The sequence below is a fragment of the Phoenix dactylifera genome, chromosome 2 (assembly GCF_009389715.1).
Source record: "Phoenix dactylifera cultivar Barhee BC4 chromosome 2, palm_55x_up_171113_PBpolish2nd_filt_p, whole genome shotgun sequence".
In the NCBI taxonomy this organism is placed as follows: domain Eukaryota; kingdom Viridiplantae; phylum Streptophyta; class Magnoliopsida; order Arecales; family Arecaceae; genus Phoenix; species Phoenix dactylifera.
In genome coordinates this window covers 3,735,972-3,752,554 of record NC_052393.1, presented here as the reverse complement: position 1 = coordinate 3,752,554, position 16,583 = coordinate 3,735,972, and the positions used below count along the sequence as shown (strand labels likewise).

The 16,583-nt window shown below is 37.9% G+C and overlaps 2 protein-coding genes across 5 annotated transcripts; one reads left to right on the top strand and one right to left on the bottom strand.

Moving 5' to 3' along the window:
• Window positions 1–523: 523 nt before the first annotated feature.
• LOC103706168 (signal peptidase complex catalytic subunit SEC11A-like) lies at window positions 524–10,537 on the top strand. 4 transcript variants are annotated; one of them, XR_003385500.2, is made up of 8 exons: window positions 525–833; window positions 971–1,083; window positions 2,652–2,723; window positions 3,379–3,414; window positions 8,902–8,947; window positions 9,564–9,683; window positions 9,799–9,856; window positions 10,326–10,537. XR_003385500.2 is itself a non-coding variant. In XM_008790202.4 (8 exons), exons 1-8 carry the CDS (start codon window positions 755–757, stop codon window positions 10,374–10,376), a joined length of 543 nt encoding a protein of 180 aa, XP_008788424.2. In that variant the 5' UTR covers window positions 527–754; the 3' UTR covers window positions 10,377–10,537. The 4 variants fall into 4 exon arrangements, 3 of the variants coding, with proteins under 3 accessions (XP_026660126.2, XP_008788425.2, XP_008788424.2); XM_008790202.4 differs by having other exon boundaries at window positions 527–833; window positions 9,596–9,683; XM_026804325.2 differs by lacking the exon at window positions 9,799–9,856 and having other exon boundaries at window positions 524–833.
• A 125-nt stretch (window positions 10,538–10,662) lies between these two features.
• LOC103706167 (actin-depolymerizing factor 5-like) lies at window positions 10,663–13,239 on the bottom strand. The gene is made up of 3 exons (XM_008790199.3): window positions 12,773–13,239; window positions 12,439–12,695; window positions 10,663–11,296 (listed from the first exon to the last, which is right to left on the bottom strand). Exons 1-3 carry the CDS (start codon window positions 12,785–12,787, stop codon window positions 11,143–11,145), a joined length of 426 nt encoding a protein of 141 aa, XP_008788421.1. The 5' UTR covers window positions 12,788–13,239; the 3' UTR covers window positions 10,663–11,142.
• Window positions 13,240–16,583: the final 3,344 nt, after the last annotated feature.

Below are 16,583 nucleotides of genomic sequence, written 5' to 3'. Positions count from 1 at the left end.
ACTACTACATTGGTGAAGCATTTTACTTTCTGGTATTATCTTTAACCTTTTACATGAAGTATAAAAACAAATTTTACTTCCCCGTAATCAAGAGTTTGGACTATTTTGATGTAAAGTGAATAACTTCTTGAACTCTGCTTTTTAAGTTTACAAATTCTAGAGATGGCCACTTAGCCCAACAGGGCATATGGAAAATTTAGATTATAACCAAGACAACAGCTATTATCCTATCGCTTTCTTTTTTAAATTGTCAGAAAGGGAAAAAAAAACTTGTTTGATATTCTAGTCCCGGCTCGTTGACCACGGGATGTCTGCCACGTTGGAGCCTGAAATTTGCACAGTCTGATACACGACACGTGCCACTTATCTGGGGCATGTTGCTTCTATCCGCTCTTAAACGCAGTCTACTGGTGGTGCTACCGCAACAGCCAACAGATTTCGGCCACGTCATATGCTTTGGTTGCACGCCGCTAGTGGGGGGAGACCGGTTAAAGGCATTCCTTCTTAAATATTTGGTCGATTTGTCAACAATCTAATCCGGTCCGGACGGCTAGACGGACGACCATCGGATGTTAATCCAACGGCTTGCAAAACTGGAGCCACGTCGCGGCCGTCGTCCCGCGCTCTCGGCGGTCATCGTCGGCCCCATCACAAAACTTAAGGGCCAAACAACCAACCAAGGGCGGAGAAGCAGCGCGGGCAATACAACAAGCAGGTAGAAGAAAGAGCAAGTGCGCCGAGAGAGATCAAGAAGATGGGTTGGATCGGCGGAAACTTGGAGTCTATTCGATCTCTCCAGACGAAGCAAGCCCTCACCCAAGCTGTTAACCTCGGTTCGTACGAATGATTACGATTAGTTTCTATTAATTTATCTCACGAAGCGCTATACATTAACTTTTTTATAAAAAAATAATTTTAATTTGAAACGCGTGGTGTGACTATATTAAACTTTTCTGAGATTATTTTTCAGGTCTGGTTGTTACATCGGCATTGATATTATGGAGGGGATTGATGTGTGTTACCGGGACGGAGTCGCCTGTTGTGGTTGTTCTTTCTGGAAGCATGGAACCTGGCTTTCAGAGGGTGAGTCCTAGTTTTTATTTATTATGAAAAGCTCATTGCTTGGATAAAAGAATTGGTCATGAAGCATTCTTTTATAACAAGAGTATAGGTATGTGCTTCGTGTCCAATATAGTTGGCTGAACTGTAGGAGGTGTTTTCCATTTGGATTCTAGTTGATGATGCTATCTGATTTCTGAGACTGGGATGTTCAATGAGACATCTGTCAAAATGAATTGTTATCACATTTCATCTGGATTAAGGGCTTCGGTGTTAATCATGATGATGCACTATCTTGAGGATGAGATTAGATGGTTTTTAAGTTTAAGAAGTTAAGCAATGACCAACTCTTGTCATATCCATTTGTTTGGGAATTTTTTATTTAGTATTCGTATAAGATGGATTATATATTAAGTGTATAGAGGCAGGCAATCTTTTCTTTTTCGCAGTCATTTTAAAAGGATGAATTTCATGGTAAAATTAGATTCAAGTTATTTCCTTTTTCTGTTTTCTTCCTCGTCACTATTTCTCATTTCTTCTTTTTTTTTTTAAAAAAAATATATTATTACTTTTTTTTTTTTTTTGGTGAAGTGGGAGGCAACGCATTGAATTCTGCACAACTAAAGGAATCAGCTAATACAAGGGTAGAATCCAGAGCAATAGCAAGACCCAAAATCCAACAAAGATCCGCACCCCTTCCAGTCAGGCATTCAGCTGGTTGATTTCCTTAGTTTGTGTGAAACATGAAGCAGTTGTTTACAGGGAAGCCAATAATGCTGCTGACAGGGTTGCTGCTCATGTGGCTGATCACATTGGAGCTGTCCTGTGGGTGGCCTCATCAGTCATTCCCAGGTGCCTCCGTGACATTTTGGTGACTGATGCGAGTGGATGCATTTACTCCGGGCCATGTAAAGTAGCTGTCTCAAAAAGGAAAAAAAACATGAAGCAGTTACTTTGAAATTTGGTACTTAGTTTACCAATATTTATCTATATCGAATCTAAACAAGGATGGACAGACTATAGGATATGGTAAATTTGACATCCTTAAGAAATTGAAAGGATATATAGTATCTGGCCGATCCTTAAGAAGTTGAAAGGATTAGGCATTTCTTGGTGTCGATTCGTGAGTGAGGTAGGGGCACAGATGCAATCAATTGTTTGTTTGTAATTGCAACAATTATTATTGCTAACAGTGATTGAGCACACTCATATGAACACATACATTAAGATAAGTATGTATACTCGAAATATGATAAATGAATAAGTAATTATTCATTTATACATAATTACTTTATTCTTTTCCTTGTGATAACAAAATGGGCCTTTTGAATTAGGCCCCACCTGACTATGGAATAATTGGAACAAATGCATATGGAATAAGACAATATTTGTCTTCTGGATTCATTCTTACTAATGTGAAGACCCATCTTTAACACATTTTAGTATCAGATTACTCTTTTAACTTATGGTTTTCAAGGTCTAACGACACTTAATATTTGTATGCACATGTTTACAAATATTTCGTAAGTGAATAATTCTTTAATGTTTTCGAGTCTTCCTTAATCCACACCATCTGTTTGGTACTAGTGCAGGGTGATATTCTATTCTTGCACATGAATCAGGACCCTATTCGTGCTGGTGAAATAGTTGTATTTAATGTTGATGTAAGTGTTTACCTATATAATTTCAATTACAGCTCATAAAAGATTCCGACATTTTAAATATTACTTACAATCTTGGTAATGTTCTCTAGATTTTGCATGCATTCAATATATTGAAGTTCTTTCTCTAGCTTTTAGACTTTCATCTCATCCCTCAAATATTGATTGTGCATCCACTATGGAATTCAAGAAAAAAAACTACGTATGCCAATCATACTTGACATAGCCAACAAACTTTCTGCTCTCTCTCTCTCTCTGATACTCTTCACCATTCAATCCTTTTGAGGGTTGTATCTTATATGATGAAATTCTTGAATCCAAGTAGAAAGTTGTTCTTCATGCTCAAACTAAAGATTTCGGTACGGTAAAACTATATTATTTATAAACTATGTATTTTCCATTCAGATTTTTGCAGGAAAAATTAAACTTGTTGTTTGTTTGTTAATATGTTTGCTTTACATATGAAATTTCAACTTCTTCACTTTCAGATTGCTAATCCTTCTCATATTATACACAATGCTCAATAATAACCTGGCCTGTAAGGTGGAGCACTGAGTACAAGCTTTAGTTCCTAAGAATGCATTTTCCCCCCCTTTTTTATTAATGTTGCAGATGTTTTTTCCCTTAGCATGTTAATGCTATTATTTATTTGTGTCAGGGAAAAGACATTCCCATTGTTCATCGTGTAATTGAAGTAAGTCTTTTCTCCTGCTTCGTTCCTTCATTCATCAAACTTTAAGTACATTAAATATTCTTGGTATGATCAGAATAGGCAAGGTAATGCTTATAAGTAATCAGGGTCTCTGTCTCTTCATTACTCTTAGTTATGACTTATGAGGCTTTCTAAGATGAATTTATTCTTCTATTTCATTTGCCCATCAATTTTGATTTCATCTACATCTCTTGGTATTTCACTAATCTAAGCTTCAGGGCCTTCTAAAATTTAAATATGATTAATTGTCAATGACTTATTACAGTTCTACATAAGTAATCTATTAACTTTTAGTAATGTTGAGATTGCATGTCAGTTATGCTATACTGGACAAGTTGATTTAGCTTTTGGTCCTTTTAAGTTGCTTTTCTTTTTATGTTAAATCCATGTATATTATGGCATCTTGAAGGATTGCACATACCAGAATAACTTTGAACTCTTTCCGGTCAACAATCCACTGTTGTTTGTTGAATTTGAATAAACTATTTTTTACCCTGATAGACTCTTTTAATCTAAATATCTTTTCCATTATGTAATGCTGAGAATGGTCTTCAATTCACATTTTCAATGCTTAATCTGCAACCTTGTAAAGGGAAGACAAACATTAATGTTGTTGACCATATGGCAGTTATGTTCTGAGCATCTTAACTGAATCACATTTCAGTTTGGGCTTCTGAAAGATGCAGACCATCAATAGCAGTGAATACCATCTGTATGATCCGATACTCTTGACTGTATTTGGCAATAGAACAATCATTTTGATTTGAAAGATTGCAGAGAGAGGGGGGGAAACTTGGGGATAAAATAAGATTACTAGAACATAGTTTGAGAACACATGTATCAATAATAAAATCTTCAAATCTTGTGTCACTGAACCTTGCACACCTGTTTTTATCATTGACAGTGACACTATATCATGCTACCTCCTTTTCCACAGCCCCCACTATCAAATATTTTCATGTAGCACTACCTTGATCATGAAGAACATCTTATAGATATTTTATGTAATTTCAAGGTCAAAAGTAGGCCCCTGCTTCATCATCATCATTTACATCTTAACAGTGCTACTTCTAATGGAAGATGTTGAAATGCTCCCTTGAGACGTCATTATCCTTTGGAAAACTCATGATGTTGCGCATGAGTACGTGAACTTGTATGCGTACCATTATAGTACTTGTTTGCTTTAGACTCTTAAGATTCTTCCAGCCCAAGTACTTGAAAGCCATAAGAGAGAGTCACACCTATAATCAATTTTTATGGACATGCAGCATTCCTATGGTGCATGTTCTATCTCTGAGTTGTTCGCTCTCCTCCATTTTTGCCCCTCTTCATCATTCTTATGTCTTGATCATAATATTAAGCTTCATGCCATCATGATGGATTTATTTCAAGTATTGCTTTTTGTCTTGCATTATATGAGGTGCCACAGTTCCTTATTATTCTGGCTTCTACATAACCTTCTGTCTTCACATCCTCACCTTCTAGAACTTTGGGCCTTGACTGCATATATCAACACAAGGCAACTTTTATAAGTCCTTGATTATATACATGCACTTCTCTTGCTCAAACTTTATTATGAGCTCCAAGTCAGCAACATATCTCCCTTTTCCATAGCCACCTCTAAATATACTAACACACATTGTGTTAAGAATTATACTGCAAGGCAAGGTTTAAAGTACTGGTATTGATAACCCATACTGATACTTTACAGTACAGTACCATAACAATACATGCTATGCTGGCACATAAAATCAGGGTAGTAAGCATGTGTTAGTATGGTATCAATATGAGGGGTGTACTTGTATCGGTTTCTTAGTGGTAAGATTTAGTACCGCCGGTACTCACTGGTACTTGCATCCTTGTTGCAAGTTGCTCTCCTTATTGGTTTCAGTTAGCTAGCTCTAGCAATCATTGCCTTCACCTAGCTCTAGATCAAGACAATTGCCTGCTTGGATGTAGATATGACACTCACCTTTATTTAGATTTTTGCTTTGATATTAGCTGTTACAGAATTAGCTTTCGTAAGATTTAATATTTGTGAAACACTAACTCACCACCCTTATATGTGAGATCGCCTCGCCCATCACTTTCATCCAGGCCTCTGCTCAGCATTTATGATTCCTAGAATCGAACCCACATTTTTAGCACCAGAAGACACAGCAAGGACATCAAGCTTGTCACCCATTTCTTGATTTGTTTTGAAACTGAATCTAAGCCCAGTTATATGTGAAGGATGTTACTCTTGTATATATAGCTCTACCTATCTAGGCATCTTATATCTGATGAATGGAAAACAATGGTCAAATACCATGTAAATATTTGAACATATTTTACATATTACATATTTGAACTTCATTATCATTGTCCTTACCATCATCACCATAACCACCACCATTATCATCATCGGTGTCATCATCATTGTGGGCATCATCATCAATAACTTTTATGTTTTTCGAGTTCACTATAGAGAAATATGCAATAAACAACTCTATAGTATTCTAGTTTTCCTCAGACCTACACTAAAAAAGATTATAGCACTCAGGAACCTCATGTGATCTTGTAAGATCCAAGATTATATATATACATTCTTGGCTTCCTTGGATATTCCATGCATACGTAGCTTTAGGAAATGCTATCGTGCCTTATGTCCTTGGTACCTATTCTAATGCATGATCATGGGTCTTTGAATGCAATAGTCACTTTAGCCTATCTGCACACGCATCTATTGGTGAAATATGGCCTAGAAATTACTATGTTCCTATTTCTATAAATTTAGAATAGTATTATAAAAGAAAAAAAATACTAAAAGAAAATTAGAAGATTGAAAAAATCTTGCCTGGATCGAGGCGTGTGATTGACACTGCCCTAAGAACGTGATTTATCCTCTACATATGGGTTTGCGGCGATCTTGTCCTCAAAGTACAACCTGGCTCAGCCCAATCCTCCTCCAACAAGCACGATGAGGTTTGACCTGAATGATTTCCTTCAGTTGCCTAGAAAAGGAAGAAGAAAGTGGAAGAAACTTGGAAACTCGGAAGCAATGCGCCATGAGAGATAAAGTATCAGAGGGAGTGGATGTGATGTGTTCGGATATGTTCCATTGCCCACGCCCCACCTTGCCATTTAAATGGGCACGGCACAGCCAGTTGGCCTTACCAAGCCGAGCCGAGCGTGTGCATGCGCGTGTTGTCACCAGTCCGCTTCCCTCAAAGCCCAACTTGGCCTTAATGGGATGGGGTTTCCGTTTAAGCAAGAAGACTTGCTTTCTCATATTTGATGTGGGACAAAAAAGGAAGGAATTTTAAAGCTTTTGAAACAACTAACAATTAAGGGATAAGATTAGTTTTTTTATTTTTAAAATTTAAATCTTTTCAAATTAAAACTTCCAACAGCATCCTCATTGTCTCGTGTCTTGACAGCAATTTATAAGTTCTTGCTTTTCTTGCAATATACTTATTCTTCAGTATAGATCTGAAGATTTTTATAGAGAAAAGAAGGGACTTTAATAATTTTACTTAAACTCATTTTTTGGGTAAACTGTAATTTGATGAAATCCTTGCCAGTCTACTCAAGTTTTTGTAAGATTGGAGCAAAATCTAGCAACACATGGCCTTGGTCAAAAGAAATGAGATATTTCTCATGGCCAAAAAATGACGGAAAGTAAGTAAAAATGGTCAAAAACCTGTAATCCTCCTTCATTCAGGGGCAGGAATGGTTTTTGCATGTTACAACCAGTTTTTGCCTAAACCTACTCTAACGATTCCTGTTTTGGCTGACACATACCAGTGGCAGTCAGAAACTGAAGCCTATTTATTCCTCACTCCTTTGTGCCATCTTCTTCCCATTTTGGGTTCATTGCTTGATCATTTTATTGTTCCAAATCAACAACCTAGAAAATAATCATCAACAACATGGAAATACTTATGACTTTATGAATCTAGCAAGAAAAGATGGAAGGATATGCAGCTGCTGATTGGGAATTTTCTTTAATGAACAATAGAGTAACCATAATCTACTAAAGTTTCTTGGATGTAAATGCTTAACTTTTAACTATTATGGAGAACTAAGAAATAGAGTGGACCAGTCAGATAATGTCTAGAAGTTAGGTTTTCATTGAAAAAAGTTACATTTTTTATTGACCAAGCAGTTGGACATGTAGCCAGCTATCCAATCTTTTAGTAAAGAATAAGCAAGTTAGTTTGGAGCGACATAAGTTAAAGGTAGAAAGTAACTGATTCATATCTATCGATCAATGGTTCAGGTTGCAAGAATGTTAACCGAAGCTTTTGAGATGGTCTGACTCATTCAATGTCATTGCAAGGATTTATATCTATGGCTTAAGAGGGAATGTTGAAGATTTGATAGCTAGGTTGTTGTTAATTATGTGCAAGCGATAGTTCTAATGGTGGTTCGAATTCTTTCTAAGTGATTTGCTGTGTATGGCTCTTGCCTTATCTCTGTTTGGCCTAATTTTAGCCCAAAAATATGCAACAACTCCAGGAGAACACTGCTTCAGGGCATTTTGATCTGTTATGTATGATAAGGTTTTTTCAACATATTAATCGAGGCAGACAGGCATGCAAATAGTCTGATTGAACAGACCATGCAGTTGCTCTGCCTTAGCTTTTTCTTTTCCCTCTTCTATCTACCTTCTTCTTTGATTGCCTTCATTCTTATTTAATTTTTTCTTGTCTACACCATCCTTAGAGGCTTAGAGCTCCAACTTAGGAAAACATATGCTTATTTTATTATCTTGTGTGTTAGTGTTTGAGGCCTAGAACAGACTTCTTATGTGATTTCATGATGCTCTGAAGTCTCATTATTTGAGATGCCAATGTTGTTGGCTTGTTGCTCTTAAAGAAAACTCATAGCTGGTATCCTAAACAGGGATAAGTGGGTCTGGTCTGTTTTTGGTTTCGTGACCTTGACAGACTCACTCAGTACATTTGGCATTGCTTTAATTCAGTTTCATGTTAGGTCTGAATTTTATAGACTTTGATGTGAACTCTGTTCAGGTTCCTTCAAGTTTGGTTAAGTCTATTTGGATCATATTTCTTTTCACCATATCCATCGTTCCAGGTTGGTGAATAAGGTTTACTTTTGGGTCCCAGACCTTTTCTATGGATCTATATTTCTTTTCCAGTTTGGCCTTGATCTACACAAACCCTCTTATGCTCTGATGACAAGTAAATTCTTGTTATTCTTGTCAAATCTTAGTAATGATGCCTGTGATGCCATTCTTACTATCTACTGTAAGATCAGAGCATTATTCACATTGATCCTGACCTATATGCTGCAAATCTAGTTGTAGTAACTTACCTGACTGTTTTGCCACTGTTCAGATTTAACTGTAAGTTTCTTTGTCTGCGTTCCTACAGGAAGATTCTCATAATTTCTTCACTAGAAATTGATACTATTTCTCATTGGTTTTTCATAAGCTTTAATTTTGTTCCTTAATTTTGTACCCAGGTCCATGAGCGGCAAGACACAGGAGAAGTTGATGTTCTCACAAAAGGTATGAAAAATATTGTACCCTTTACTCAAGAATTTAGGAAACCATTATGAACCTTATGATAATCTGCATGACTAATAAAAATTCAATAATCCTGCTGGTAAACCTCTTTAATTCCGCCATGTTGATGCCATGCAAATTTTCAGTTTTCCATCCTTGACAAAGGAAATGAGAACAAAATTGTCAGAAATGTGCAAAATATTATGCTTTGTTCATTGTCCTACACTTTCTACCTCAATAACATTGCTTTGATTTTCTACTGGGATGTATTCACTACTAATTATTATCAGAGCAATATTCTTTTGTGCTAGAATGCCTGTACAGATCTTGAGTATTATTGCTTTTATGTTTTCTCTGTTGATCCTCAGAGACATCAACTGTGAGAAAATATGATGCCTAGTTTCATAATGTCGAGGCAGAGAGCCATTGGTTCGTACATCTAGAAGTTTAAGATTAATTAGTCAAAGAGATAGATACACCTAGAAATATAAATATGTGTAATGTGAGAAATAAATGGTAAGACTAGGAATATCTGGAAACCTAAGAAAGCGAAATTATTAAACTAGGATTCTGCCCTCAATTTTTTCTCATTCCATACTGGTTTTGTAGTGTTCATCAGTGAACAGTTACATTTATGGGTTTGAACATCAGGAGATAATAATGAAGAAGATGATAGGCTTCTTTATCCTTACGGTCAGCTTTGGCTTCAGAAGCATCATATCACAGGGCGAGCTATAGGGTAAGAATTAGTTATTACATTTTAACATCATATTCTTCTTATAATATTTGTTTTTTTGGCATGTCCACTTTTGTATTTTTACTTATTTCTTTACTTCAAAATTGGATCGATACAGAGTTTTGCCATATGTTGGATGGGTTACCATTATCATGAATGAGAAGCCAGTTATTAAGGTATGCTGTCTTGAGAATAGCCAACATAAATTTATGCTTGGAAGGAGGAATTGACATGTTCTAATTAGTGACTTTGACATCTGAATTTCATCCCAGCCATTTATTAAAGAAGTTATTGAATAGGAAAACAGGTGTATTCAAACTTGTTTTAACACATATAAAAAATGACCAAGGGTAAAAGACTGGAACAAACTTGGCTTGTTTGAATTATTAATATATTAGGTTGTTGTCATGGTTTGTTCAAAAATGTCTTTATCAATGTAATTCTTCTCACTTCTGTATCTTGTTAAACTGTCTTTTCTTAAGCATAATCACTTTAGGTGTGTTCATCTTTTTCGCTGATAACTCCATCTCAACATATTGCCGATCCAGAATAATATATGGAGCTATCCTGTTGTAGTTATTTTCAGGTTCAGGCCGCTTTGTTTTCAACTTTTTTTTTTCTCCTCTTTCTCTGTTTTTTTGGCAGTACTTAATCATTGGTGCATTGGGATTGATGATTATGACATCAAAGGAGTAGAAATGTTGCAGGGGAATCAGAACTGCATTCAACTATCCAACACTTCAATTTTTAGTCAACAGCAATTTGTGAGACTCCTTTTCATCTTTTACATTGCTTGTCATTTGATTATTTTTTTTAATAAATCAAATTCAGGAGCGTTATGCCTTAAATTTTTACGATATTGTTGGTGGCAAGTGCTTTTGACTCCTCTTTCTTTTGTAGCAGATGGGGATATAGGATAAGCTAGCTGTTTATGAGACACATGCTTGATTTAGTCATATATTCACATGCCATCAGACATAAGACTTATCGATCAAATATTTCAAATTCTTCCTCTTTTATGCCTAAAAGCACTCTAATATTTTGGATGTGGCCCAAGCCTGGTCTTTGGGCTTGCCTACAAAACGATTTATGCCCTGTTGGTCCAGTTATTTTTCAAGCCAGGCCTAGGTTTGCTTGGGGAAAAAATACGCAGCCTAGAATCCGGTCCATTAGTACTGGTATGATCGCACCTAGAAAAGCTCAGAAAGCTCTCCGGTGCATTAGTACTTTTGATTAACTTATATTTCGAAGAGAGAACTAACAGCCCTGCTTGTCTTTATTTTCTTTCTCACATCACAACAATACAAGCAGACCATATTAATAGAAATGACGAAGGGTAGGTTACCAGGCTCCCTCCTTGGTGAGAATCTAATGGTGACATGAAGTTTTGATATGTACATAAGAAGTTTGACATATTTAATAAGGAAGGAGAGAAGCACAGTCAGCAAGCAGTTTTAGCTGCTCATTGGGCCCGTTTTCTGATAACATCATCAAACCCCATCTCAGTGGGATCCGTGGCCTGCACCTCATAACAGACTCCGTCGAGCGCCCTCCTCAGCCATTGTTTTGAGGTGGCATACAGCATCTTTGCTCTTACCCTTGACGCAGTTGGAGACCTGGGGAGAAGAAAAAAAAGGGGCAAATCCGTTCAATTAATTCTAATCCATTATCATTTGGGCCATCAACAAAAAGTATGCTATGACGCTAGTGGTTCAGCATAGTTAACAACAAATAAGTTTGTCAGCAGTGTAGATTAAGGAATGTAGTAACAAAGACAGTAACAAGCATGATCTCGACCCGAAGATGTATCATATAGGTTTGGCAAGGCTAGCAGTGTAGATTAACAATAAGTCCTTGTGTCTCTATCTCAAAGCTCGGGCAAATCAAGTGCATCTAACATGGTCCCCGCCCCCCTGTGCCCCGCAAGGTCCTGACCCCTTTGAATCACTCTCTCTCCACGCCCTTCTCTCTCGATCAATTGATCTTCCACCATGACCGAGGTCCTCCCTCTTTGTCATGATGTGAGCTTCGAAGCTCCATGGTATGTAATGTGAATGACCAACAATGATGGTTGATCGACCTTGATAGTGATTTCGACTCCAACGTAGCCAAAGAGGTATAGCTTTCTCTTTTTCTCTCTCGCTCTCCACCTCTCCACCATCCTTTCTTCCATTCTTCTTCTCTCTAACCCAAATTCTCCTAAGGTTAGGGTTTTCTCTCTCCCCCTCCCTCTTTCTTTCTCTCTCTCCCCCTCCCTCACCCTCCTCTCTCTCTCTTCCTTCCTCTCCTGTTGTGGTACGCTCTGGCATGATACAATATGGATTTGTACCATACCAAATTGGTAGCCGGCCGGTACAAGCTGCGATGTCAATCTTGATGTACGCCTGTACATGAAGGGAAAAAATATACATCATGGATATTTAGCATTCAGGATTGGTATTTTTGAGCAAAGAATTGGCCCTATCAATTTCTTTGCCATCATAGGCCAGTCTGAAAATCTGATCCACCTAAATGATGAGCTCTTCAATTGCTTTTCTTACAAATCGCGGTTCCGTTGCATCCACATCTAGGCTTATTAATTTTCGAGACCACGTCAACCTAAACTTGTACGTATAATCACCTTATCACCATGTCTATAGATTTCTCATTCTGCTGCAGAAACCTGTGTTTCCCGGACGTTCATTATTCTACTATTTCTCTTATAAAAAAAAACTCCTATCTTAACAACCACTGAGAGTCTGAGAGAGAGGGAGAGAACCAGGTGATAAAGAAGATTTTGCTCTTCCGGCATTTGTCGACGACAAAGTCGAAGTCGAAGACAGCATAGCGGCAGTCGTCGTTTGGGAGGGAGGCAGCAAGCTCTTCGTATCCCTCGCCAGGACCTCCCACCCTATCCACCATCACAGATCTCGACCTCTCGTCGATCTTGTACACGACGTATCGGTGAACCCGCTTCCACTTCATGGCCATGAACGACTGCCGGCACTCCTCCGTCACTCTCATCCCCTCGCTTGCCTGCCATCGGAAAAACTAATCAAAAGCCTTTCGAAGCAAACTCGACGAACTCCATAGACGACATACGTCGGTATTACCATCTTGAAAGCCATAGCAATGGTTGCAATGGGGCTTGTGGAGCTCCGGCTCCGGGCTTTCTTAGCTCGCCGGCGGGATCTGGAGGCTCGAGGGTCGGGAGTATCCGAGTATATATAGACCCCTGGACTTTAGAATCGTCGTAGTCCTTATCTAAAGGCGCCCTATTTCCATGTGGGGGAGCCGAAAAAGTTGGTAGGATAGATACGCTAGTATCTATGTTAGATCTCGAATCTGGCTGAGTCCTATCTGGATACGTCGTGTTAAATGTTGGTTATATTGTGTTTACTTTTAATCTTTCGAAAAAAAAATAAAATATGATGCTTATTTTCGACAAGAGGGCGACTTTAAGGAGGAGATTTGTGGTGGAATCCTTCACTAAAGCACACGTCATAACAAGCCAGAATTTGTCGTATTACACTGAAGCAATCCAGTAATCTGTAACCTATGGTATTGCGATTTTGTAGCTTATAGTGTTTGATGCAATGGACTCGTCCGGGTGGTCTTCTCCCATTTTTTTAGGTTGGCGAAACCTCTCCAGACTTGAGGGATCATGATTTGATCCAAATGAATACAGTGAAGTAGTAAAAATAATAATTAGATTTAGTGAGTTCATTACGGTTTTTGGATTTGGTTGTGTGTCGGGACAACAATTCTGATCTTCCTGGCTTGTTTCCGCTGGATCACGCTGCAATTAGGTGTCATCAGCCCTTGAAATTCTTCCATGAGCACCTCAAGTTAGTTTGTGTTATGCCTTTAAGTGTTTCATCCGGCCCATTAAGCAATTGTTAAACCGCATGCCATCTTGTGACTAAAACTTTTTGATTTGAAGGAAAAATATACACATGGTTTCCATATATTTTGTTGGGATCAAATCATAGGAAACATATTTTAAAGGTTGATTTTGCTCTTATAAGTTATAGCTGCAAAACCTTGGAGAAGGGCTGGTTTTGCTCCTTCAACGGAATGCATGCAACTGAATGAACATTCAAATTAGAGTTGAAATGCCTCATGATGCTGAAAAGACATTGTTCTATTATACTTAAAAAATGTATTGATTTGCTTTTTGCATGCTTAAAGGGAACTCAAAACATTTTTAGGTTGTAGCTTTGACCACATAGAGCTAGGCCAAATATGCTCGGACCAATTCTCAAACCAGCTATGGGCTTGATTGGAGCTCTTTTTGCCCAGCAAATGTCTGGGTTCATTTCTTAGATGATCTCAAGGCCTTCATTAGATTTCTATCCAACAATTAACATGCGATTCTCTGAACCAGTACCAAAGGTCGTATCGGTTGGTGATTGGTTCGATATGGTATTGCAATATATTGTACTAAGCCAAGGTGTCCCAGGAACCAAGGAAAGGGAGGGGGGAGAGAGAGAGGAGGGGGAGAGAGAGAAAAGAAGAGAAGAGGGAGGAAGGGAGGTGCACCGGTACCCTAACCCTAGACGTGCAGCCCGTGCTAAACCCCAACCCTAGCCAGCATCGTAGGGTTGAAATCAGATCAAATACTAATATATCTATATCCATATTTATTTTATTTGACAAATACAGATATGGATATAGATGTTAGTTGCATGCAAAAAATTCATATCCATATTCGTTTTAAATAGATACATATATAAATTGGATATTGGAAGTATAGACACAAATGTAAATATAAGTCGGATAAAACTTTATGGCTGCAGAATTAAAGATATTACTATGCAGATGATAAATCAAATTAATAGCATATTAATGTAGTCATTTATTTCTCTTAAAAAATTATGAGTGCTATAATAAATAGAGTTAGATATTTGGATATGGATTGGATAGTTTTTTTAATGAATATAGATATGGATACAGATAATAGTTAGATACTCAAATTTTTATTCATATTTAGTTAGATTCAGATATGAAAATAGATCCATATGGATATTTTCATCTTTATAGCATCGTCGTCGTCATCACGAAGCCACCATTAGAGATTTTTTTGTTTTAAAAAAAGAAAACTAGATCGACCGGCTAAACTATCTCGATAATTGATCGGTTTAGTTTGGTGCATCTCAACTATCCGATTTGGGATAGTTCGACGGTCCTTAGTCTATAGTGTAGCTTAGACAGACCAACAAGTGACATTGGTGAATGTAACCATTGGAGTTTGGTCCCAGTCTTGGATCCAGCAGCCTCATCGAGTTCTGTTCATTCTTTGCTCGATTACACCCAAGAGAGGGCACGGGGATCCTGTCCCCCGTCCACCGACACTGAATCTTAGCATACAAACGGCTACTTCGAGACATGCAAGCGTACAAGGAGAAGAAGATTGTGGGTGGCACACAGTCTCTGCATTCGGTAAGTGTTGCAAAATTCAAGAAGGCTTTTCAGCAAAATCGATGTTAACTTCTCGGACTAGGCTTGTGGTCCTTTACCTAGTGGGGTAATCGTGATACGACTCCCAATGTGCTTGTATGAGCCGAAGGTAGCAAACCCCCGCAGAATCATAGAATGGTCATTCCTAGAAACATTTTATCGCCATTAAGTTGGATATGGTGCATGTGGGAAAAGGGAGGTACCTTTTCTTTCTTCTGTGCAGAAGAGCTGTGTTGAAGCCTTAGAATTTAGAACAAGTATCGCGTATCTATAAGCAGGGGGGCCGTGGCCAAGAAGCAGCCAACTAACTGCCCCCTTCAATCCGGCCTTTATTCGCTGTGCGAACAAAGTCTTGAAACTGAAGGTATATAGGGGCATTCTGGGCAGGCCGTAAGAAGCCGTTTTTAGAAAGTTTGGACCAATCGCAGCTTAAATCAATCATTTGTCCATATGAATTCTATGGCCATTGCATTTCTAAGGTCGAGTTAGTCGTGGCCTCATGGAGCCATTATTTGGGCAAGACAATTTTTCCATGGTTTAATGTCTTCACCACCAACTATCGACTAGCTGATTAATCTCAAAATGTGTAAAAAAAATATATAATATATATAAATAAATCTACCTTATCCTATTAGCTTAAGCTTTAAGGACAAGTGGTGATTTCAATATGGTATCAGAGTAGAGGTCATGAGTTTGAATCCTGTCTCCGCACTCTTTAACCCTATTATTAGAAAAATTTCACATGTTGGGCTCACCCATTAAAAGAAAAGTCCGGACCACATATAAGGGGGAGTGGTAAAAAAATATATAAATAAATCTACCTTATCCTATTAGCTTAAGCTTTTAAGATAAGTAGTGATTTCAACAAAATGTAAGTAAAGGTCGTTGCAGTCTATTTAGTTCTATTTGCATTAGCTGCTTGACCTTTTAGGACCAAGAAGATGGCTGGAGGATGACAATCCCATCCAGCATGGCAGGATTAAGCAAATTTTATGACCAGCTATCAACATGACATTTATCCTTCACTCAAATATTTTATTCATGAACAGTGACCAACCTTTTATAAACTTTGGATTTGATTTAATGCAGAAATCGTTGCCTTGATTATTTACTGATTGGAGCCTTTTAAGATGGCGTTTGTTTTTGAAGCACGAGCACGGCACATGTAATGTAGGCGACAGGATGGAAGGATGAGATATGCATGAGGAAACATGAATTATTTGGAAGCATGGATGACTGCGATCTTCCATCCGACTATAAAACTACTTTGCTAGTAGTTAACTCAACAAGAACACTCTCAGCTTTGATTAGCACATTTGTTGGATAGGTTGAGATGCAGAGATTGCTATTCCTATATGTTGCTGCCAATTTCCGGCTCGCTGATGTGGGCTACTTTTGTCGATCTGCAAGATAACAAACAAGACCAAAGAATTTGCTAGAGCTTTGCTCTAGCCGGATCCTCTA

Coding starts and splice junctions, on each gene's coding strand:
- LOC103706167 (XM_008790199.3), bottom strand. Junction 11,297..12,438: donor AAAATCTTCTTTATCACCTG/GTTCTCTCCCTC, acceptor TCTTCTCCCCAG/GTCTCCAACTGCGTCAAGGG.
- LOC103706168 (XM_008790202.4), top strand. CDS start 755: ATGGGTTGGATCGGCGGAAACTTGGAGTCTATTCGATCTCTCCAGACG. Junction 2,724..3,378: donor TAGTTGTATTTAATGTTGAT/GTAAGTGTTTAC, acceptor TATTTGTGTCAG/GGAAAAGACATTCCCATTGT. Junction 9,684..9,798: donor ATCACAGGGCGAGCTATAGG/GTAAGAATTAGT, acceptor GGATCGATACAG/AGTTTTGCCATATGTTGGAT.